Genomic DNA, 25,917 nt, shown 5'->3' on the forward strand with positions numbered 1-25,917 from the left:
TTAAACAAATGAACCCAAATACAAAAACAGCAAATCCATAAGCTCAACTCTGGGATGGCTGACAGCAAGAAGACGGTAGGAAGACATGGGGCAGAGGCCTGAAGCAAGCAGTAAGTCCGTCCAACCCGCTTCTTTTCTTTTTTTCAAATTTATTTTTAATTGACATAAAATTGTATGTTTTTGTCATGTACAACATGTTGTTTTGAAATATATGTACATTGTGGAATGGTTAAATCTAGAAAATTAACAAATTCATGCCTTGTCATGTCTGTGTTGAGGGCGCTTAGTGTCCACTGTTTTAGCTTTTTTTTTTTTTTTTTGAGATGAAATTTTACTCTTGTTGCCCAGGCTGGACTGCAGTAGTGCAATCTCAGCTCGCTGCAACTTCCGCCTCCCAGGTTCAAGTGATTCTCCTGCCTCAGCCTCCTGAGTAGCTGGGATTACAGGTGCGCGCCACCACGCCCAGCTAATTTTTGTATTTTTAGTAGAGACAGGGTTTCACCATGTTGACCAGGCTGGTCTTGAACTCCTGGCCTCAAGTGATCCACATGCCTTGGCCTCCCAAAGTGTTGAGATTCTGTTCTGTAATTGCAGATTGTCTAATAGTGAGTCACTGTGTCCAGCCCTTTTTTTTTTTTTTTTTTTGCATTTGTTAAGAATAGAATATATTGTCATTAACTGTTGTCACCATTCTGTATACTCTTCAAAGTGCTTTTTATTAGTGGCATTAGGAAAGAATAGATCTTTAGGATATTTTTTACTTAAAAAAAGTTACCATCTTAGTGGACAAGTCATGTTTCAACCATGCCTAGATGAAAGTAGAGGGGAAATTCCTAAGACTTTGGAGAGAAGAGTCCAAATGTGTGTTTTTAAAATCCTGGTGGTAAGGACAACAGGAAAATCTGAAAAATGACGTTAGATAAGATCATCCATAGGAAAGTCCTCAAAGTGGACATAGATATAAATTAGATATAAATTTAATTAGATATAAATTAGAACAGGACCTCCAAAGATATGAGGCATTCTCCGCTGGAGCCACACGTGCCAGGAGAAGCCCACAGTCTGAAGGAGCCAGCAGCACCCTCCTGAGCAAGTGGGATGCTTCACATTGCCGCTGTTCCTACTTTCAGACCTCCATTTTAGATTTGTGGCCCATATCTCCATGTGATTAGAATAGCAAGAAAGATTTTTCGGCAGCTTTTTTGAGGAAGACGATCTCTAAAATGCTACCTGTGAGATAAAGAGGGTGGGAAATTAAGACTCCAGGGAGTATCCGACATTGAAAAAACAATAATGAAATATGATTGAAAATTGCAGCAAATGCAAGATGAATCTCCAGCGAAACTTGCAAGCCGGCTCTAGAAATTTGCATAGATAGGCCTCAGAATATCTTGTAACATCTAGAAAAAGCTAACGGTCTGTGTGGCCCCTAAAAGACACTTCCCTGGAGTCATGAAAGGGCCACTTTGTCACATGTTATGAAAGGAGATCAAATAGTGAGAAAGAAGCTGAGCTCACAGTGGAGACTGAGCTGTCTCATCTGGGCAGCAAATAATGAGTCAATTAAAATAAAAATTAGGAACCATAGGAGATATAGAGATACAGATATTGATATCAACATAGATATAGATATACACACATATATGAAAGCAAATGACCCAAAAAAAGGTCAATAAAGAGGATAGCTGTAACAACTCAAATTCCTTTTTTTACACGCTATCGAAATATATCATCTGATAGCTTTAGGCATACAAGATATTTATGTAAAATTTAGTTTCTTGGATCCTAATTTTGTCTCATATGTGACTGTAAGGCATGTGGAGATGCGTTTTGTCCACTGTGTCCCACCCCGGTGGGCACACCTTTTAGAAGCTTGTCAAAGGGCAAGTGTATACACTGTTTCCTTTTTACTGTGCACATTATCTGTTCCTTCTTACAATACGTAATTCCTCATACTGGTTACTTTACAACCACCACCACAAAAAAGAAAGTCTTCCATGTCCAGCAACTAGAAATGTATTTCTGCATTCTGGCATGCACTCTCAATACTGCACATTTTTAAGAATAAGAAAATTAAACAGCTTAATCTGCTTGAGCATGCTCTCCGATTAGTTTTTACAGCGTTAGGGAGTCAGAGAGGGCCAGCGGAGGAGCTTAGCACCCAGTCTGGCAGGGGTCTGGGTTTCTAATCCATGATCGCAAAGATAGCTCCACACGCATGTGATAAGCCAGCTGTCAGATGGGGTTCTGGTCCCTTCTGTGCCATTGTGTCAGGAGCTGAGGTGGTTGAGTTTGGATGGTAATGAAATTGATCCTAGCATCTTAGATATCTCCCTCAGCACAACACAATTCAAATATAATCCAAGTCTTTGTTGTTCAATGCAGTAGCCAGTAGGCACGTATGTCCAATTAAATTTAATGTAAATAAAATTAAATACAATTTTAAATTCCATTCCTCCATCATCAGTCACTTTCGAAGTACTCAGTAGCCACAGGTGTAGAATTTTCCATCATCACAGAAGCTTCTCTTAGACAACCCTGATTCTAAATGCTTCCTGTGTCTACCAAGCAGACTTTATTTTTTGTACCTAGTAACATGTCACAAAATTATTCTCCTTTCTGTCAAAATGTAGGAAAAAAATTTGATCACTTTTCCAAAATGCTTGGTGAACCTTGGTTTCACAGGATTAGGGACTCCAGCTGAAGTCAGGTTCGTACCTCTGCCATCCCTTCTGGCATGTTAAAAATCAAGTTCATGTTCTTTTCCTTTACAACTAAAGCTGCTAATGAATTCAGAGTGAAAGGAGACTGATTGCAGAGCGAGGGCCCAGGATTGTAGGGTGACCAACACCAAGGTCACATTAAACTTGCCTTTGTGTTTATTCTTGTTCTTACTAGCACAAGTGTTTCTTAGTAGGTCCTCACCAATTAAAAATGGTTGTAGCGAAGAAAAACAGTACAGAGGGCTCGTTCTTTTTCTCATTACCTTTGTGCCTCAAAAGCATGAAACAATTTTGCAGGCCAATAAATGTTAGCACTTCTTTGCAAACTATTAGCAAGCTAGAGACAACTATTTAAAAGTATCATATTTGTATTAGGTTGGTACAAAAGTAACTACGGTTTTTGCCATTGAATCAAAGTCTGCAGTTGTTCTTTGCAAATAGAGGCCAGGAAAGGAAAGACAGGGCCTTGTTTCCACTGCCTGTTGGCTGGGACCTCCCAGCTGGAGCACTGTTCGGCCGAGTTCATTCCTCACACGCCGCGTGCAGCCTTTCTCCCAAAGACGGTTAACATTCCCTCCAATGGTCTCCTGACTGGAGTTAAATATAAGCCTGCATTTCATGCATGTGACTTTGAAAAAGTGACTCAGTCTTTCCACGCCCATGATTGCAAGTAGCAGCGACAGCAGAAACACGGCAAGAGGGTTCTTTCTGAGGAGTTAAGAAGCAAAGCCCTGTAAAGCCTCATTGCCCAGGACATACCTAGTGTTCAGCAAAGTTACCTGCTTATAACTTTGTTGTTCATGAAGCCTCTGACAGTCAGTTTCCTCATCTGTGAAATGGGACACTAAATGTGGGACTTGCAATTAAGTCATGATGTCGGTGGTGCTGTGCCTGGCTTGGAGTGACAGCTGCTCATGGTGAAATTGCAAAAGCTAGCTTTTCTTGGGCAGCTCTGGTACCCCCGTTCACCGTTCTGTGTTGACGCTTCCCCACTCACCCTCCCTTCAGACCCCAGTTGTCCCCTCCTTGGAAATCATACCTTAATGAACCCATAATTGTTTTTTCAAAAATTGCTGTACAATTCCATTCTCCGCAAAACACAGTTCACATGTGTAGACAGACAGTGGTTCAGCTCAGTGGCCTAATATGGAAATAAGTTGATTTCTGTTACTGGATTCTTTCTGTCTTCATTCTAGAGCAGCATGTGTCACATAGTAAGCACTCAACAAATACTTACCAAGTGAATACGTGTTACAGAAGTCTATTTCTCTATACTCCCTTCATTAAAAGAGAATTAGCTTCCTATCAGTATATAAGAGGGAGCACAATTTGGCAAGGTTTAAGAAGCACCCTTGAGATGTGTCAAGTCTGGATTTGTCAGCACATTTTTTTACAGAAGCCCTTTTATCATATTTTTTTCTATTACCTGAAAATGGACAGAGCTTAGGTCTTCCATGAACACTCTTCTGAGAAATGTGTTACTGGGAATAACAGAACACAATTGCACGGTTCACCACCTATGACGCAGTTGGTCATTCAACAGATAGTAATTAAGTGTCTTCCATGAGCCTGTCTTCTCCCTGAGGACCTGACAGACTAGTAGGGGAGATAAGTGGTCAAACAAATTACAGGAGAAGCAGAGCCACAGCAGTGAGGGCGCGAGAGGTGCACACCAGGCCACAGAGGGCCTTACCCTCCGTGGAAACTATGAAAGGCTCAGGAAGGGCATTTCAACAGCATCGAGGGCAGTAATGCAATCGGGAGGGTCCGATGGGAGCAGGGAAGGCAGTGATACTGCCCGAACTGCTCCTCCTACCAGGAAGGAAAAGTTATAACAAGGTCGTGATATATGACAGCTCCGTAGAAGCCCTTTCTGTCCAATTTGCAGCGGGTTGTAAATCCATCCTACATTCACTCATGTATGCAGCCTGAACAGTCAGCTAGCAGGCACTTAATTAAGCATCTTTTATGTCGTAGGTCCTGTGCTCTGTGCTATGTTTGCTTTTGCTTGGAAACTAAGCACAATTACACAAGAAGCATTGGAAAATGGAGGATAAAAAATACACGGACTCTATTTATTTTGGATGAACAAGCATCTCATTCCTCCTTTTTCTCATAGATTCACTATGCAGGTATTTTATTCTTGTAAGAATGGAGTCAAATAACACGCACACAAGATGATTTAAAAGTCACCAACATGCCTTAGCAAAAACACCAAAAGGAAAATATTTTGTAGGAGAATATGCCGATTTCCTATCATGACACACATGTGCATATCATTCTGCAGCAGTCGAGATGAGACTCAAGTTTATGATGTAATAAGATGGCTTCAGAATGTAGTCTCATTCCTAAGATACTGTGAGAACCCTAGAATTTGCCCTCCAAGTATTCTGTGATCAGGGACTGTCTTCCCTCCTCCACTTCATTGGCTTTATCAAGGAGTTGCAAATGTCTTATGCATAAATATTAGAAAAAAAAGTAAGAAAACTCCTGATGTAAATTCATTTTAATAGCCCTCTAACCAGTATTTGCAAATGAACTTTTAGCATGTATACACATACACACATACCTAGAAGTAGCCACAAACCAAATTAGACTTTAATTTGTTAACTGTCATTTTCTAACTTTAGTTTATAAAGAATGAATATTTCCAGTTCTGACCGCCACAGGTTCCAGTTTAACTGTTAGGGAGTAGAACAGGATAAAGCACTGTAGTGATCCAACAGTACTAAACCCTAGACCACAATTCTAGGAACCACCCTTCTGTCTCTCATGGTAAATTTCTGGTTGTGCAGCAGTAATTATGTTGATCATGATGGATACTTAGTGATGTTTATCATGTACAGGCATTATGCTAAGCATCTTTCATCTGTAGAATGACCCTGCCTAGTAGGACTGTCATCATGGCCCTATGCAGAGAAGGGCATTAAGTCACAGAGCAATGGTGTAACTCGTCCAAGGTCACATAGCCAAGCTTTAGAACCTCAAGCCCAGACTCTCAACAGCCTCCCAACAAACATGCAACTTTTACTTATAACTGTTTAATGCAAAAAAGCCCTTCACCGCATCTGAAGCAAACCTTGAGGGAATACTATACCAGTTATGTGTGGTTGCATAAAACCCACCCAGAACTTACAGATTTACATAAAGTACTGATTGTTTTACTCTCTCTCCCAGGCTCTGGGTATCAACAGAGCTCACTGGGGCAGTTGTCACTGGAGCTCTTTCATGCAGCAAGATGGCTGGAATCATCTGAAAACTGGCCACGGGCATGTCTGGTGTCTCAGATGTCTGAGGATTGGGACTCCTTGAGTGTCTCTCTCTGTCTACGTGATCTCTCTGTATTGCTTGGGCAGCATGACAGCTTCAGGGTATCCGACTTCTTACAGGGAGAGTCAGTGCTTGGGGGCCATGTGCTTTGGAAGAGAGAAAGCAGTAGATGTAGCATTGCTTTGAGGGAGCCAGCCTTGGGAAGTGAGCAAAATCCCAAAGACCCATCCAGGTTTAGGAAAAAAGAAACAGATTCTACCTCTGGAAAGGACACATTGTTGTGGGCAATGTGTTTGAATGTACCATCTGTATCAGTCCACCCTCTAAACAAAACAATCTGTATCCTTCTCTCATACAAACTATACTCACCCCTCCCCTAGACTCCTCAAAGCCTCCTTCATCATCACATCTGGACCAGGCTCAAGGGTCAGATCACCTCATCTAAATCAGATCCAGGTGTGCTGGTGCCTCCAGTACAATTCCTTAAGTGTGTCCTCTTCCATCTGAAGACTTGCGACCTAAAAAGACAAGTTGCCTGATCTCCCACCCAACCAAAATACACTGGAGGGACAGGTAGAGGGTAATTGTGATGCATGCCGCTGCTCAGACATGGGAGGGAGATCAGCTGACACACAGTTGTCATTGGTGGGTACCAGTCATGAACAACAGCTGGTGCCTTCATGAAGATTTAGTCCTAGTGCCTGGAAATACTTTTTCATAGTTCTTAGATCTATGTTCTGGAATCTTTGTTCTCCCCTTTTTGACTAATAATTCCCGATCCATAAAAGGTGACTTATGTTTGGGGCTGGTAGTTTTCTCAGCCTGCTTCCTCCTTATCAGGGTTGTGTTGTCGCTTTTGTGTAGAGGTGAGGTCTTGCTATGCCGTCCAAGCTGGAGTGCAGTGGCTGTTCACAGGTATGAGCATAGCACACTGCAGCCTTGAACTCTCAGCCTTAAGTGACCCTCCTGCTCAGCTTCTGGAATAGTTGGGACTGCAGGTACACACTGCACCTGGCCAAAATTTTGAGAGACCAAAGTTTCTTCATTTTTGTATTCACTCTGCTCCTTTCAGTGTAAACTGATACAATTCCTTTAAAAGCTTTGTGACTTTCTTGTGAATCAATTCATAATTTATTGGTCAAAAGCCACATCCACAAATCTCTCTGAGATAATATCTTCTCTATCTGGAAGCTCACTGCAGTATTTCTGTAGGGCAAGGTCCTTGATATTCTTAGAAGACCTGTGGTTTTGCTTCCTTGAAAAGATCGATGAAGCCCCTCTTGGAATTTTTCTGAGGACTTAATGAAGGGTCTCATGTGTGTGTGCTTGACTTCATCTTTAGATCATGTTTTTCTGAAAATTCCCTGAATTTTATTTCCACTTGGAAGTCATTTCTTAATATTCAAATTATTTGCCATTTGAAGAGCTTAGCAGTGAGAACCATTTTATTTTTAAGCTCAGAAGATCCTTATTCCTTTATAGTGAATAGTTCTTTCTTTAATCACTGCATTCTCATGATTTACTCTAGGCAGCTAGAAGAATCCAAGAGGCATCACCCAGTTCATTTTCTGTTTTCTATTTTCTGCATGACTGCAGGTGAGATAGTGTTGCCAAACTTTTCCACTATGGCTGAAGTGTTCTGTTCCCTCCAGCTTCCAACATCTTCCTCATTGTTCTTTAGATATCATCAAGAGCTTTCTTGAGGCCACCACGCTTCCCCTGATGGTCCTGTTCCAAGCTCCTCTCATGTCCCAAAGCACCTTCCAGTTTAAGATTTTTTTGTTTGTACAGCAGCAGTCCATTTCCAGGTACCAACGTCTTTACGAATTGTCTATTGTTATGTAACAAACCTCTCCAGCTTAGTAGCTTAAGACACCAAAACACTGTTAGAAAATCTGTCATGGTTCTAGCATTTGGCTGGGCTCTGCTGAGCAGTTCCCATGGAGCTTCTCTCATCGCTGCAGTCAGACAGTGGCTGGGACTGGAATCACTGGAAGTCATAGTTAATTACATCTCTGATGTCTGGGATGGGAAACGATGTCGGATAGCTGAGGGCTGGAGCAGATGGGAGTCCTCTGGCATCTCCCTCACATCCACGTGGCCTCTCCACAGTTCCCACGGCATAGCTGCTTCAGGGTGTATAAACCTATGCGTGGAAGTCAGGGCTACCTAGACATGTGTCCCAGGAGAAGGAGGGGGCCAGGCAGAGGCTGCATTGTCATTGTACCAGCCCCTGAAGGCAGGCGACATCATCTTCTCATCATCATATTCATTGGGCAGATGCAGAGACCCTCCAAGGTTCAAGGTTCTGGAAGAGTATGTGGGGCTGAAAGTATTATTGAAGCCAGCTTTGGAAAATACAATTTCTCACAAATCCTTTAAATTATTCATATCTTCAGAGCAACTCTATAATCTTAATGTTAAAAAATGGGTTGCTTTATTCACTTTCTAGAAGCTTAGGGGCTGCTATGTGTTAGCCCTTTGAAAGTCACTGGAATAATGCTTATTAATTAGAGAACTGCACACTTTGGGTATTTTCTATTCTTAAAAGTTGGCTGCTTTGGGAAGCCCCGAATAATACTAACTTACAAAGATGTCCATTGCATTCAAAAATTACCTTTGTTCTTTTCCATTCCTATTTGAATGATTTTTTTTTTTTTCTGGTGAGAGAGTGTGGAGAACTGAGCATAGCACTTTCTCTACAGTATCCATTTTATTTCTTCAAGATAGTTTCTCATATCATCATCTTACCCACAACTACCCTGAGGCTCAGAGAGGTCTGCCAAAGACCTCTTCTAAAATTACAACCCTGCCCCACCAACCGCTGCACACACACACACACAGTTCTGTGACCCTCACCCTGGCCTGTTGGTACTCATCTTCACGGCCTGTATCACATTCTAACATTCTGTAGAACTCACTCATTTGCTGTATTTCCTTTTTTTTTTTTTTTTTTGCTGTTGTCTGACTGTTCCCACTATTGTAGAGGAGGGCTGGAAACTTCTCTTCATTCGTGAATTTATCTCAGTAAATACTGGTTGAATGCATGTGATTAAATGAATAAATGAATAAAAGGTCCATCTGATTCCAAAGCTTTAATTTGAACCCAGGTCCATTGGATTTCAAAGCTTTGATTTTAACCATTATACTTCATTGTCTCCCAAAAACTGGGTACAGAGACTGCCGTCATAATATGCAGTCACAGTGAGGGAAGAATACAGCTGCTTCTGTTAAACAACTCAGGAACTCAACAAAGTCAGATGTGCCTTTATCAAGAATTCCTACAGATTCAGAAAATATCAAATTACTAAAACTAATAGAAGATTTGGGAGTCTGGGTATTTCTAAGACTCGAGGTAATTTTTCCAAATTAACATCTCTGTTATCAGAGAAATTATATTTATTTAATATAGCATTATTATAATTTACACTAAAAGCATTAGAAAAAGAAGTCTTGTGGAATTTCTTTTTTGACTTAATTTTCAATAATTGTTTTAAACACATATGTAAGTGGTTTTGTTCCATGTCTTTTGAAATTCGCTCTTGTAATAACATGTTTATTTGTTTTTCTGAGTATGGCTTCTTTTTTCAACTCCAGGAGTTTCTCCTTGAGAAGTTCTTAGGAAAATGTTATTCTTGTGGTTTCCCTGTTAAGTATGCGTTTCTGTTAAGGATTCAAATGTACTGATAGTAAAATCTATCCTCCGTGACATTTGAACAAAGTTCTTTTTAAAAGTCTCTCCATCCATACAAGTGTTTTGTTGTTGTTTTGTCCATTTTACATCATTTATTTATTTACTTAAATTTATTTTTATTTATTTATTATTTATTTTGAGACTGAGTCTCACTCCGTCACCCAGGCTGGACTGCAGGCAATGTCAGCTCACTGCAGCCTCTGTCTCCTGGGTTCAAGCGATTCTCCTGCCTCAGACTTCCAAGTAGCTGAGACTACAGGTGTGCGACACCAGCCCAGCTAATTTTTGTATTTTTAGTAGAGACGGGGTTTCACCATGTTGGCCAGGATGGTCTCGATGTCTTGACCTCGTGATCCGCTCACTCAGCCTCCCAAAGTACTGGGATTACAGAAGTGAGCCACCGCGCCTAGCTCATTTCACATCATTTAAATAATCACGCTGACTCATTTCCGACAGGAAGCTTCCATATGCCACTGTTAATAGTTAATCGGCCAGGTCTCCTGGGCTTCAAATCCTAAGGAACAGTTCCACGCATACCTTGCGTCACACCCGAGTTAGGTCCTAAGAATCCACAGCTAAGTGCGTTCCACCACCCCACCCCCGAGGGTCCCTTCCCCACTGCGTGTCCCGCGACCGCACCTCCGCCGCCTCCGTGGGTGGCTGGCATCCTGGAACCACTTGACATCCTCCCCAGAGGGTAGAAGTCTTCTTCCATCTCTAAGATCGAATCTCTTTTCTCGGTGGTGGTCTCGGGAGTTCGGGTTCAGCCAGGGAGCCTGGCGGGTGGAGGGACACGCAGGCCCGGGCCCGTGGGGTTCTCGGGGCGCGGGGCCGTGGCTCCAAGGCGATCCCCGGGGGAGGTTGGCACCCGTGGGCCTGGCCTGGCACCCGCTGACCGCGTCCTTTCCTGCCGCAGCTCTGGCCCGACCCAGGCCGCACAGCGACGACTACAGCACCGTGAAGAAGATTCCTCCTCGAAAGCCCAAGCGCAGCCCCAACACCAAGCTCAGCGGCTCCTACGAGGAAATCTCGGGGTCTCGGCCTGGGGACGCGAGGCCCGCGGGCGCCCCGGGGACAGCAGCGCGCGGCCCGGTCCCGGGGACCCCTCCGTACGCACTGCCCCCGGCCGCGCCCCCGGGGGACGAGGACGACGGCGAGCCAGTGTACATCGAGATGCTGGGGCACGCGGCCAGGCCGGGCAGCCCGGACCCCGCGGAGTCCGTGTACGAGGAGATGAAGTGCTGCCTGCCCGACGACTGCGGCTCCTTCCTGCGCGCATCGCCGCCCCCGCTCCACCGCGCGCCGGAGGACGAGGCTGCGGGGGCCCCCGGGGACGCGTGCGACATCCCGCCGCCCTTCCCCAACCTGCTGCCGCACCGGCCGCCCCTGTTGGTGTTCCCGCCGACCCCTGTCACCTGCTCGCCCGCCTCGGACGAGTCGCCCCTGACGCCCCTGGAGGTGAAGAAGCTGCCGGTCCTGGAGACCAACCTCAAGTACCCCGTGCCGTCGGAGGGCTCCAGCCCGCTGTCGCCGCAGTACCCCAAAAGCCAGAAGGGCGACGGCGACAGGCCCGCGTCCCCCGGCCTGGCGCTGTTCAACGGGTGCGGCCGAGCCTCCCCGCCGTCCACCCCGCCGCCGCCGCCGCCCCCGCCCGGGCCGCCCCCCACGCCCTTCAGGCCCTGCGCGCACTTGGCCTTCGCGCCCGAGCCCGCCCCGGGGAGCGCGGGGAAAGCGGGGCCGAACGCAGAGGCGCCCAAGGTCCACCCAAAGCCAAACTCTGTCCTCGGGGCCGGGGCTGGGGCCGGGCCCTGCAGCTCCTTCCCCAAGATCCCGTATTCCCCGGTGAAGGCCGCCAGAGCCGACGCCAGGAAGGCGGGCCCCAGTGCCTCGCCCCCTGCGCCCTACAGTCCCCCCAGCTCCAGGCCGCTCAGCAGCCCCCTGGACGAGCTCGCCAGCCTCTTCAACTCCGGCAGGAGTGTGCTTCGGAAGTCCGCGGCGGGAAGGAAAATCAGGGAAGCCGAAGGTAAGTGGAGCAGACACGCCCTCCTCCTTTTGCTTGGACGCTGAGCTCGCGTGCACCTGTGCACGTCCGTGTCTGCACAGGTGTGAAATAGGAGAGGTTCAGGTGATGGCCGTGGTCCTTCAGAGCAGATAGCAGCTTTAAAAAACAATCGTATACATCCAATCGTGGCCAGATAGGTAGGAATGAATCTTTCCGTGTTGCAGAATATGACAGGAAAGGCTGGTGATATACAAAGACACACACCACAACTGGATTTAATAAATTATAACGCCATAAATATTCGACAGAGCAAGGTTAAATGTTAGCTACTGATTTCTTTCTTTCTTTTTAATAACAATGCTTTATTATAGTATGAAAGTGGTATTTTGTGTAAGTTACTATTGTCAATGTCCATTTGACGAACAGTTCACCGCTAAGCCGTGAGTGTGCGGTTTGCTATTTATGGAGCTTTGCCTGGCGGTGTCTGGGATGATGACCCATCCAGTTACTACCCTGTGCTTAATGCCACTCCGCTGTGGGCTGTTTCGGGTAAACTGCTTTTCTTCTGGTCGTATCCCACCCAAGGAACACTTTTTTTATTTTTTGGACAGTCTCTCTCTGTCGCCCACGCTGGAGTGCAGTGCTGCAATCTTGGCTCACTGTAACCTCTGCTTCCAGGGTCCAAGCAATTCTTCTGCCTCAGCCTCCTGAGTAGCTGGGACTACAGGCCCACGCCCCCACACCCGGCTAATTTTATTTTATTTTTTTTTAGTAGAGATGGGGTTTTACCATAGGTCAGGCTGGTCTCAAACTCCTGACCCTGTGATCCACCCTCAGCCTCCCAAAGTGCTGGGATTACAGGTGTGAGCCACTGCACTGGGCCCGACCCAAGGAACACTCTTCCGCGGCTTTGTTATCTCTATTTTATCATCCATCTACTCAGCCCACAGTGGGGTTTGCAGGTGGGAATCAGTCTACTCAAGTGAGCTCCATGACAGGCTGTTGCCTGCATTAAAAAACATTATTTTGTGTCCCTGTAAAAGAAGAATGTAGCTGGAGGAATAAGATTTTCATGACGACTTTTTTTGCCAGTCTTTTGTAACTTGCATAACCACATGGCTCTTCCCTCAGATGAGGCAGCCTTGGTGCCAAAAGTACTGCTTTTGCACAGATTCCTTTAATAATCACAAAGAGTGTCTACATTTTCCAAAAGACATGTTAGGGTTTGTATACAAAACCAAAATGTTTTCCCAGTGGTGTGTATTTTCAGGAAGAAGTTCATTAATGAAAAGCATCTTCTCCTTAAGGAAAATTATAACCAGTCTTTTCCATCATGATGGTATTCCATCCCCCACTTCCCTCCAGGTGAGGCATGAGGACAGGTTCTGGAGGCAGGGAACTTAAGGCCATTTCACGTTGACTCCTTGGAATTAAACTGAAAGGAAAACCCTAACTTTCCATGCCTAAGTAACAAAAGGACCAGAGGCTCCTCCCTTTGCAAACCCCCACCTTTCTGTACAACAGACGGGAAATTGGCTGTCTGAAACCAGTCAGACTTATGGGCAGAGACTTCTTTTGTGTAGAAGTGCAACTCTGCAACTTCACCTTAGCCTCTGATCCATTGCTTTTTGCAACCAATCAGATGTTTGCACAGGAGTGTGACCTTTTAACATCACTTCGGCCTCTGATTGGAGGCCACCACTTTATTTACATGAGGTGAGCTTGAAGCAGCCAATGGGAAGCCTCTGGGGGTATTTGTACCTGAAAAGATTCTGTATCTGGGCCTTTGAGCCACTGACCAGCCCACTCCCACACTGTGGAGTATACTTTTGTTTTCAGTAAATCCCTGCTTTCATTCCTTCCTTGCTTCATTCCCTCATTGCCTTGCTGGGTGTTTTTTCCAATTCTTTGTTCAAAATGCCAAGAACCTGGACAACTTGGAGTTAAGACTTTCTACCAGTAACAGAGGGTAGATGGCAGCTGTGGACATCCTCATTTTATACATGGAAAACTTAGTGGTGGAGAGGTTAAATATCTTCCTTAGGGTTCAGTGGTAGAATTGGAAGTAGAATTTGACCTACAGCATAGTAACATTTTATGCATGCATTAACCTGCTCCTTCACCAAAAGAAAATACAAACATGTGTAAGCTTTCATCATTTGATTAGCAAAATGACTTTAGGTACAAAAACTAGAACATCTAGAAAGCAATCTGAACAAGTGAAAAGTAGGTCAAGGCTAAGAACCCTTAGCAATGAATGAATAGCCTTCTCCCTATTCATTCTTCAGATAAATAAGCTAATTGTTTGTTTAGCTAACAATTTCTTCTTAATTATAGGCCATTAATAAATGAAATTATAAATAGCAGAATGTTTTAATTTCACAAATCATGTTTAATTCCAAGGAACAAAATGGATAAGAGAAATCATTAAATGAACAAATTAATATTTGCTTTTAAAACTAAAAGTTTATTAAAACCTCATGAACCTCATTTTACTATAGAATGGAACAGGGTAAATTCTTCTTGACTGTATTTAAGGAAGTGAAGTTAATGAATTTCTAGACAGACTTCATCATTTGGAAATCCCAAAGTCTGGGCCTCAGAGGATAGTAAGAATCATAGTGAGGCCTCCGGGCATGGTGTATAAATTTGCTAATTGTGTTTCCCTGTGGTGGTATTAACCAGTATTTGGGAACAAACATCAAAATCTCAAGTATGACATAAGACATCTACTTCCATATTGTGGACTTTTCTGAAATACTGTTTAATTTAAAAAAGATTGGACTGGGCCACTTATGACTTTCTCAAAAATACGTAAACTGGCAACTTTGGCCATAGGCACAGTTGCTGTAGTAATAGAAAATTTAGCAATACCAGACCAGGTCGTCCCCACGCCCCAGATTATGGGAGTCCTAACTACACAGCTGAGAAGTGTATAATTTTTTTTTTTTTTTGAGATGGAGGTTTGCTCTTGTCACCCAGGCTGGAGTGCAGTGGGACAATCTTGACTCACTGCAACCTCTGCCTCCTTGGTTCAAGCGGTTCTCCTGCTTCAGCCACCCAACTAGCTGGGATTACAAGCACCCACCACCATGCCCAGCTAATTTTTGTATTTTTAGTGGAGACAGGGTTTCACTATATTGGCCAGGCTGGTCTCGAACTCCTGACCTCACGTAATCCACCTGCCTTGGCCTCCAAAAGTGCTGGGATTACAGGTGGGAGCCACCACACCTGGCCAAGTATATGATTATTTACGGGCTGTGATGACGGAAGTAAGCTTACAAGTTTGGATGTCATGTTATCATGGGACAGTTCTTGCCATTCTTTTAGAATGTAGGAGAGGGGTGAACAAAAGCTATGGGAGGGAAAGCATTTGGTGCTGGTGCCCAGCACCGGGGCTGGTTATGTGACTGTTAAGGGTTACACAGTTTGATCCTGAGGTTAGTAATCCATTTTCTTCTGAATGAATTCAATGACTGTTATCATGATTTATGGTGGTTTTGGAATTTCTTTCAAGCTTTAAATCTTTTACTTTACTCTCACCCTCTTTATGTTTAAAGACGTTTTTATTTTCACTGTTAAATAGCTTTCTTACCAAATAATACAGTGTGTGGCTAATTTCTCCTTCAGGCTTCTTAAGGTAATTAAACTTCATTTTTTGTTGTTGTTCGGTTTTCATAGGGGAAAATTATTCCACAAATTTTGCAGAAGGGTTACAAATTTTACCCATGGCTCTTTGGAACAGTTATCTTAAGGAGATTAAACCGCTCACTAATTCACCACTTTAGGTGTTTCTGGTTAAAATAGAATGTGCTACAATGTCCGGTGAGTTGTGTATAGGAAGCAAGGTTGTTTCGTGTGTAATTCTACTCCATTACTATTCCATAGCCTTATATGTAGGATTTCACAAATTCTGTGTTGCCCAAACCAGTTCATTTTCTGTAGATTCTTGGATATGCAATTTGAGATATACAAAACCATGCAGATTCTAAGAGTGGCGGACACACATGCAGGAAAGATATGATTGTGCAGATGATGGATGTGACTGCAGTCTGAGAAGAAATATTTGTAGTAAGGAATTGTAGTCCTTACTGTGTGCCAGGCATTGTCTGAATAATGTAATTCTCATAGCACTATAAGGCATATGCTACACTTATCTCCATTTTACAGGTGGAAAAACTGGGGCATGGGGAAATTAATCCACTTTCTCAAAGTTACTGTGCCCATGGGAGACAGAGAATTACTTGAGTGTACTGCATCTGTCTCAGTAAATCTGTCTCTTCCCCTAGCTACCTATGCAATACTGCTCAGACAGCAGGAGAAAAGAGAAGAAAAGGCCTTAAATATTAATACTTGCTCACTGAAGGGCAATGAGTCATGAGAATTTAGTTGAAGAGAACTGTCCCATGAACTCAAGAACTTTATACTGATTATGGGTATATGTAATTCTGGGATACAGTGTCTAGGCTACTTGGCCCTTAAAATTAAGATCGACTAAATATTTAATTGTCTATGCCATTCTGGATGTAAAGATCCCATTAATTCACAATAGTTTTTTGTTTTTTTTTCTCATGTAATGGTATGACTAATATTATTATGCTAATTATTTCTAGTTGCTTGGTTTCAGAAACTCTGAGACCCAATTCAAATGGTGAATGAGAGTCCTTGGCTCATTCCAGCCACTAGGGTGCTCCATTGCTCTGAATGGCATCTCAGCATCTGGTTGAGTTTATCCAGAATAAAGTGAAATCACATGAGCATGTTATTCTCTACTCACTGAAAAAGATCAGGAAGACAGGGTCCTTACAAAAATGCAATACATCTCAGAAATCTAGAGAAGAAAGTGGAAGACAGCCAGGCCGAATTCATGAAAATCTGACTCAAAATACGTTTTGAAATTCAGTTTTATTACTTTCTGATACAGTGCACCCTTAGCTTATAAGTCATAAATGGGTACTTAAAAATGATGTCACCAAAAAAACTCTAATGTGCAGTATTTCTTTGCATATAGTAGGTGGCTATTAAATAATTGTTTGATGTAAAATTTACCTAAAAAGGAGCAGTTCGACATATAAATCTATTTGATAGAGCTAGCTCTTGTGGCATTTTTACTTCATAGGAAACACATAAACTAAATGGAAGTTACTATTAATTTCAAACATTTTACTTAATTACATAAATATTCTGAATAAGAACGTTTTGAGTTTGGAGTCAGAGTATTTTATACTTTTTTTACAGTGTATTTTTATTCCATAGGGCCATTTGTTTACAAAGAATTTTTTTCAAGTTTTTCTTATGGAAAATTTCAAACATAGATAATAGTATAAAGAATAGGCTAATTAACTTTCTCTGTGGTCCATCCTATTTCATATCTACTCCTGCCTATTTCCTTCCTCTGGCACTGAATCATTTTGAAACACATCCCAATGTCAAATCAGCCAGGTGTGGTGGCTCACACCTATAATCCAAGCCCTTTAGGAGGTTCAGGTGGATCACCTGAGGCCAGGAATTTAAGACTAGCCCTGGCAAAGTAGCTAGCCAGACCCTGTCTCTACAGAAAAACAATAATAATAATAAAATAACCAGGCTTGATGGCAAGTGCTGCAGTCCCAGCTGCTTAAGAGGCTGAAGTGGGCAGATGGCTTGAGCCTGGGAGACTGAGGCCACAGTGGCCGTGATTGCCCCACTAACTCCAGGTTAGACCACAGAGCAATACACCGTCAAGAAAGAGAGAGAAAAAGAGCAAGAGAGAGAAAGAAAACCAATGTTAAACCATCTTATTAATATATATTTAAATATTTATAAATACTTTATCATAGGTTTTCTTTAAAAAAAAAAAATTCATTCTTAAGGTACTTTAGTAAGTACTCAGACCAATCAATCCATTTCAGTCTTCACGAACATGCGACTGCCGTTCACTACAAAAGCCTGATTCTCGAAGCCAGGGCATCATTTTTCACAATATAAACAAAATAATTCTTGGGCTAGCATTCCACCAAAAAACACTCCTCTGTAAATTCCTCCAAGGGGACACCAGTAGGCAGTGACACCAGTCACTACACACACACACACACACACACACACACACACACAGATTTTATGTCAGGTAGAACTAACTGTGAAAGATCAAAATTGAAAAAGACAATTGTATCCTAAGTTTCAGATGTTTCTATGCCAAATCAAGTGCAGTTACCATTCATTGTTTAGCAACAAGGCGCAGGATGCTTTGGAATGACTCAAATGCCCCTCAATTACTCACAGAAACCTGGGATGTGCTCCAGGACAGTGTTTGCAAATAGCTATTCTCTGCTCCTGATGTTTGAAATGGAAGTTCCAACATTATCATCATTTCATCTCTGACACATCGAAAGGAGACTGAAAAGGAGACATTAGTCTGCCTATGCAAATCTTGACATCCCATAATGGGATGCAGAGCTTAGCATCCCCTAGGCTTCTTGCCTCTGTGCAGGTCTTGTAGTGTTTTATCCTGTCTGAAGCAGTTAAATCTTTTCACTCCCCTTGATGAGTTCTCTCCATGGTGATTTATTTGTGTGTGGGGAGTTGGAGGCAGGAGTGCTCATGAAAATTAGAAAAAGTGTGGAAGATAGTTTAGTGATGTGTGCTTCTGCTGCTGATCTGTGACTGTGTACATTCTTGTCTCATACAAAGTGAGGCGCTCCTCTGCATTCCAGAACCATTTTAAATCAATGCAAAATTTTCCTCATTTTCCAAATGAGTAAGTCCTTTGGGGAAACTAGATTAACATCCTCAGGGAAGGGAGGGGTCTCCATTTATCACTAAGTGGAGGTTAAGCAAGGAGGAGCTGTGTGAAGTTTCTTCTCTTGCCATGTTAATAAACCTGAGCTTGACAAGAGGAGAATATGCCTCTTTGGAAGAAAAGGCATTTTTTTTTCTCATTTCTTCTCCTCTCTGCAGTAGCCAGGAGTGCCTATGCCTGAGATTCGCAGCTATATATTGCATTGTTTCTAATTCTCTAAATGTCTAGTAGAAATAATACTGTGTTCATCTACACATCGAAATGAAGTTTGAATTTTAATAAATGTATCAGTAATCAAATTTATCTATGTTAAGAGCACAAGGCTCTTTGTTCCTTATGTTAATTAGAAATGTATTTTTTAATGCCTAAGGATTTGTTGTGAATGTTTGTGACATTTTTTCTCACAATGTGTAACATTTTCTCTGTATAAATGCCCAATAATTCATACAGGGAAATTGTGCAAGCAGGCGACCTGTAAACCAGACCTGCATTAACTTGTGGAGCTAATTCCCTTATAGTCATCCAATAAGCATGTGCTTAATGTAAGCACAGGGATTGCTACTGGAAATCCCAAACACTGGTAAACAAATCTGGCATCGCCTCTGCCCTCTCACAGACCATATAAGAGATAGAAGGTGCATCCAGTCTCAGTGAAAGAATACCAGAGAGGAGAGAATTTCTAACCTGGAGGTGATAAACCACTCGCAGATTCATAGTCGAGCCCCCAGGGGCCCCTGTGACCCCCATGGTATACGTGCCACTTGTTTGGGCAGAGGCTTCATAAGCTTCATTAGATCCTCCCAAAATGTCAGTGACCTGGGAAAGTGAGGAGTCACCGCACGCGATCTCCACACACGGCATTTTCTGCAGCCAGAAGGAGGAGGAGGTAGACACCTGAGAGAATCTGAGGGCCTTACAACCAGAGCTGGCAGAAGGGCGGGAGGAATGCTGGAAGCAGATGATGGGCGGGTGGAGTCTGCAGGTGCAGAGGTCAGGGTAATAGACACTGCAGGCAGGTGGATGAATATAGAGTTAGACCTGAAAGTCCAGGGTGTGTGGTTCCTTTAGAATATAGCCCTGAAGGTTGAGGCAAAAGGAGGAGAAAATGACTTCCCTTGCATGGAATCAGAGCAGGATAAGCTTTGTACCTGGAAGATCCTTGCTAGCTTGATAACAAGGCTTTGAATTCTTTCCATTGTTTCTCTTCTGTGACATAGGAATTCAGCATTAACTCCTAGGATCTTTCCTACAAAGTGCAAAGAGCCAGAGGAAGACAATGAACAAAAGCCGTAGCAGTGCTTCTAGGTACATACGTGTAACAGGAAATACTCAGATATACACTGTGATGTGTTAATGGCATCCTGGTCATAATATGAATAGCTATTTGTAAGGGGCCCTCTCCTGTTGACCAAGCACATTGGCACATTGATATCTTTTTTTTTTTTTTTTTTTTTTTTTTGAGATGAAGTCTTGCTCTGTTGCCCAGGATGGAATGCAATGGCGCGATCTAGGCCTCACTGCAACCTCCGCCTCCCAAGTTCAAGTGATTCTCCTGCCTCAGCCTCCCAAGTAGCTGGAACTACAGGTGCACACCACCACACCCAGCTAATTTTTGTATTTTTAGTAGACACGGGGTTTCACCATGTTGGCCAGGATGGTCTCGATCTTGTGACCTTGTGATCTGCCCACCTTGGCCTCCCAAAGTGCTGGGATTACAGGCTTGAACCGCCATTCCGGCCACACTGACATCTCCTTTCTCTCCCTGGACACTTGCATCTTGGTGAGGTGGGTGAAGCAGGTGTTACCATCCCTATTTACTAATGAGCAATCTGGGACTTTGAGGGATTAAGTGATTTTCCCATAATCGCAAAAACTAATAGGTTTCAAAGTCAGGAATCAAATATGTCTCCTTTCTTCAAACCCTAAATTCTTTCTATTATGTCCTTCATAGTCTCTGAAAACAATAAAATTAACATAATGACACAGGGGCTCTGTTTGAGAAAGGAATTCCCTTCTAAAGTTAAACATAAATTCATGCGGGAAGTGGACAGATAACACTGTTTTGCCCATCATCAATGTCCCGCCAGACTTCACTTTTGAAACCGAGCATGTTCTTCCTGTGTCCCCTGCCTCCTCCTCCTCCTCTTTTTCTCCGCTTTCCTGGAAAATCCTTTCTACCCGCCTGCCATGAAGCATCTCCTGTAGCATCAGGAATCCACAGCACACGTGAGAGACTAGGATTGTTCCTCATATCCAAAACTTGTGTCTCCTCATTTTCCATTTCCCTTTTTCTTGGCCTCTTTAAAGTTTACTTGGGACTAAGTTCCTAATTACTGAAAAGAAATTCAGACTGAAATTGTACTCACTTGCAAAGTGGCCCAGCATATTTTTTGTAGGAAGCATATGACTTGCTGGGGAGACGGGCTTCATGCAGTGTTCAGATGCCTGCCCCAGACCCACCAGAAATTAAATAGGTAATGAGCCCTGACCTTGCACCAGAGCCATGCTGAGAACTGTACAGACAGATAATCAGCAGTGATTCTCAGTAGCCACCGTGACTGGAACAGGGGAAAGACAGACACTCAAAAGCACCTCGCCGTCTGTCTCTAGAGCAACTTTCTTAAAAAAGGCAAAAATCCATTCCTCTCTCAATTAGGTGAATGTAGAAACAGACATTGATAATGGCAAAGTGAGAAACGTGACTGAATAAAGCCGGGGCTATACTCGCAGCCCCTCAATAAATATTTGTTGGGAGAATATAAAGCTCATCGCTCTTGTGACTATGCTGTTCCCGCTAGGTCATGCCACTTCGTTGTTATCTGAAATCCAGGAGCAAAACCAAGCAAAAGGTTGTGACTGTTAAATATTTAGATCAATCTGATCAAAAAGGTACCCTTTGAATTGCATGAAGCATCCTGAGAAATTACCTTAACATATTAGCTGTACATCTGCAGGCAGCTAGTGTCAGACCAGCGATATGTATCTAGCATAAAGAGTTTATCGTTTTTTTAGATTAGCCAAATGCAGCAAAGAAACCTTTACAACCAGGATGCTCTGCAATGCACCATCAGCGGGGAAAGGATCTATTGTGCCTGAAATTCTGAAAATAAGGCAGTCTTCTCAGAAGTGGATTATCTTTCATAACCAGTAAATATTTTTCATACTATCAACCCATAAAAGCAAGCAGCTATTGTGTATTGTGTCTCTACACTGGATTGCAAATTAAACTCCCACTGGGGGCTCTACAGAGAAATCCAGTGCTTTATCCTCTAAGCCACTCAGCAGCTCTCCTAAAGCAAGTTAATAAAGACCTTCCTGACTATCTGCATCTCATTACTGCCACATAATACAATATCCTGGGGTTTTCTTCCTTTTGTGAAGAAATGCTTAGAAGCAACATGATGCATAGAATATTGTCCTAAAGAGAGGCTGGGCAGGTGCCATGCTCGCTCTCTCCTGAAGAGTATTGGAAGAGAAAAACCTATTTCCTAATTACCTACCAGTGTTTTGGCTCTTTATGCCTGACTTAAGTCATTTTTATGATTAAACTCCAGATTAGCCTAGAAAATTTCGTGCCATTAAGAGCGAGCTGTATTCAATATCGTTTCACCCAGGGCTGTATTCCATGAGTCAGTGCAGTAGTCCACCATGGAATCTGTGCACAGCTTCTCAGGCCTCTGCAGGCCCCACCCTGCTTTCTCCTTGAAATCTTCAGCTTTCATACTTAGATCGTAAACATGGGCAATTAGTGGCTATTTGCAGATTTAATAACGCATGTTAATTGTAATAAGACAAGAAACAATATGATTCATTTCTCTCTCCCGCGCACATGATTAAGTTTTAAAATATGCAGAGTCCAAACAAGGTCAGACCTGAGCTAGACCTGAGACTCACACTGACTTACCGCAGAACACTGGCTGCATGAGACACCTGAGAATGTGTACAGTACCCAAAGTCCTAAAAGCCCGCAGAAGACATGCTGAAAACTCTGGCTCAGAATCACACATAGTCCTTCAAAAGAAATCTCCAGCCGGGTGCGGTGGCTCAAGCCTGTAATCCCAGCACTTTGGGAGGCCGAGGCGGGTGGATCACGAGGTCAAGAGATTGAGACCATCCTGGTCAACGTGGTGAAATCCTGTCTCTACTAAAAATACAAAAAATTAGCTGGGCTTGGTGGCACGTGCCTGTAGTCCCAGCTACTCAGGAGTCTGAGGCAGGAGAATTGCCTGAACCCGGGAGGCGGAGGTTGCGGTGAGCCGAGATCGCGCCATTGCACTCCAGCCTGGGTAACAAGAGTGAAACTCCGTCTCAAAAAAAAAAAAAAAAAAAATCTCAATTTTAAAGCAAGGAAGAGCTGATATATGCACAATTGGTACGTCAGGGTGTGTCTCAGAAAAATATGTATGTTTTGGATTTTGGCTTTATTATTTTCCTTTTATATGAAATGCTGGATAAACTGGGAAGAAGTAAGTGAAAATGAGACTTTGGCAAAGCAAAGAATGAAAACCGTCACCATACAGGCTCTTCCATGTCACCAAAAAGCAAACCCCAGCTGTGAAGTTACTTGCTGAGGTCACATCCGTTTGGTGGCCTTACATTCCTTTAACTTCAGCTCTCAAGGAGATGACCTGCTGGAGGGAGTCAGACTGGCTTTAACAGCAGGATGGAAGGGACATACAGGCGTGCAAACAACCAGCTTAAAGTAGGTGGTCTCCATCACACTTCTGGCAGTTCACAGATCCTTCCTTAAGTAAATAACCAATGCCTAGCAGCAGAGCCTATGAGGCAAAATAGTATATATATTTAAAAACTTTTATGAGCTATATTGACTCTGCCTCTTGGTATTTAAATACATATATATATACGTATATATATGTGTGTGTATATACATATATACGTATATATATATGTATATATACATGTATATATATACACATATATATATATATCTCTGCCTCTTGGTATTTAACTATATACATATAAATATATTATCAGTAATAAAGTCCCCTTAGCAAGAAAGACCCCTTACATTTTTAATTGATCAGTTGCCTTTAGAGTAACTATATCAATCCTCAAAGAAACAGGAGCCATGGTACCTTGATGTGGGAGACAGGAGCACACTCTCGGTGCTGTTCTAGCTCCTTCTAGTCATGCCCTATTTGCACCACATAAACCTTAGCACAACTAGAGATTTGGCTGAGTCACTTACATCTCATACCAGACAGTAAAACTCTAATTGTTAACATTATGTAGTTGCAGCTTAGTGGGGGGTCTCCACCATACACTTACCCAGGCTTGAAATTATCTCTAATTTAGAGGCTGGGGACAGTGATACAGGAAAGAGGCTCTGTGCTTTATATATGGAGATGTGGGATCATAAAAATGTCTTTTTAATCTGATGATCATTAAAACATTCAGTGATGTGTCCCAGCTGCTAATGGGAATGCATTTCCATTTCTGTGGGGATTGAGTGTGTCTTAGGAATCCTCTGCAATGGCTTTGGAAACAAATGTTCCTTTTATCAGGTGATACAATTATCCTATGGCATGTCTTAGGATATGTAGTTTTTTTTAGGCTATAAAATATCAGAGGTTAACTTCAGGCAAAATGATAAAACTAGCAGTAGTATTTCCTATTACTATTTGCAATTCGCTTCAAAATTTCAAAAAGGTTTGGAAAAATCATTAAATACAAAAAGCACACTTCATTCATTTATTCAAAAGAATCTGCTTGGTGCCAGACATTGCATGGAGTTGTATGGATTTTTGAAATGAAATGTGGGCTCTCTCTTAAGCAGACCGTGGCAGGGAAACTTGAAAACTCCGACGCATCCAAGGAGCGAGAATCATGTTTTACATAAAGACACTACACGGGATTCACAAAACACTGCTTAGCCATGATGCTTGTTAAGTGCTGCATTTTTACTTGTAGTATTCTATTCTCTTTCATTTTAAAATGCTTGTTGTGACCCACTAAATTGATTTCTCAGCCCACAAATATGTTCTCTGAAACACTGGTCTAGACAGGAGGATTTATACAGACAAAGAAACAAAATTTGCAAATGAGAAAATATCAGAACAAGAGGATGATGTCCTTCCTGTGTGCTAGAAGCCACTGTGTGCCTTATCCTACACATTAAAAGAATTTTTAAAAAGGCATAATCAAATTATGTTTTGGAGTAACTATATCAAAATAGCTATAGATAAATATAGAAAGGATAGGTTTTTTTTCTTGCTATTTCTATGTTTCCATTTGCATGTGAACCTATGTACTGTAAAAGTGATTAATCTGGCCAGGCGAGGTGGTTCACGCCTGTAATCCCAGCACTTTGGGAGGCTTCGGTGGGTGGATCACCTGAGGTCAGGAGTTCAAGACCAGCCTGGCCAACACGGTGAAACCCCATCTCTACTAAAAATACAAAAACTAGCTGGGTATGGTGGTGCACACTTGTAATCCCAGCTACTGGGGAGGCTAAGGCAGAAGAATCACTTGATCCTGTGAGGCAGTGAGCCGAGATTGCTCCATTGCACTCCAGTCTGGGCAACACAGGGAGGCTCTGTCTAAAAAAAAAAAAAAAAGTGATTAATCTGGGCTGATTAATTATTTAAGAAATGAAGAGCTAGGAGAAGGGAAATCCCACCACCTGCCTGGCCACCTCATGGTCTCTTCCTGTGACCCTGGGTGAAGTGCGAATGCACTGGAAGCTTAGGCTCGGTCTTTCTCAACAGCATCCCAGTCATTTGTGTTTCCTGAATCACTGGCACCAGCCCTGTGGCCCATCAAGGGAAATTGGGTTATGTGAGCATATGAAGAATTAGTCACTCCAGCCAATCTACCACCAGGAAGAGATACAACCGCTACAGGTATCAAAGACACAGTGCATCTGGCTTGTCCAGAATTTCTAGAAGAATTTGAATCTCCATAGATATTTGTAATTTTCAAGGCCTCAGAGCGCCTGGCTGTGAGCCAGTGAGTGTGGGCAGGTGGGCTGTGCTTCAGCTGGTGTCCACAGGCACTGCCACACTCGTACTAAAATATGGAAATGTCTTTATGCCAGCTGGTGAATGGCTGCTGCCCCGAGCTCTCAAGGTCCCCACAGCCTTCCCATCTCCTCGGGTGTCCTGGCCCAAGCCTGCCACGTTTCTCCGTGGAGAAATGTTGACGCAGCAAAATGCTCAAGGGCGATGGCATATGATTGTTCTGATTGGCCCTGGTCTGTGTCTTTTTTGTTACTAAGTACTTTACTTGGTTAAATGTGTAATAAGTTCGGAGCAAGGGATTGGAAAAGAGCTCACATCCACCACTGCTGTAGTTTTTCTATTTCTTTCTTTCTGTTCTCTCTAATTGTTGCTGTTTCTTTTTGGGGGATGACCGGCACCACTAGCTTACCATCCAGTCTGTAGGTGTCACCAACACGAAATACTCCCAACAGAAGAGCAGGGATGTTATC

General features: G+C 43.0%; 1 protein-coding gene across 1 annotated transcript in view; it reads left to right on the forward strand.

The window, feature by feature from the left end:
* MYO16 (myosin XVI) overlaps positions 1–25,917 on the forward strand; it is a 563,966-nt gene that overhangs the window by 481,471 nt on the left and 56,578 nt on the right. Inside the window, exon 32 of the mRNA XM_032246200.1 lies at positions 10,604–11,710. Coding sequence (XP_032102091.1) covers positions 10,604–11,710 — 1,107 coding nt within the window. The remainder of the gene's footprint in view (positions 1–10,603; positions 11,711–25,917) is intronic.

This window comes from Sapajus apella, unplaced genomic scaffold (assembly GCF_009761245.1).
Source record: "Sapajus apella isolate SASKATOON/1434 unplaced genomic scaffold, GSC_monkey_1.0 scaffold60, whole genome shotgun sequence".
NCBI classification, from domain to species: domain Eukaryota; kingdom Metazoa; phylum Chordata; class Mammalia; order Primates; family Cebidae; genus Sapajus; species Sapajus apella.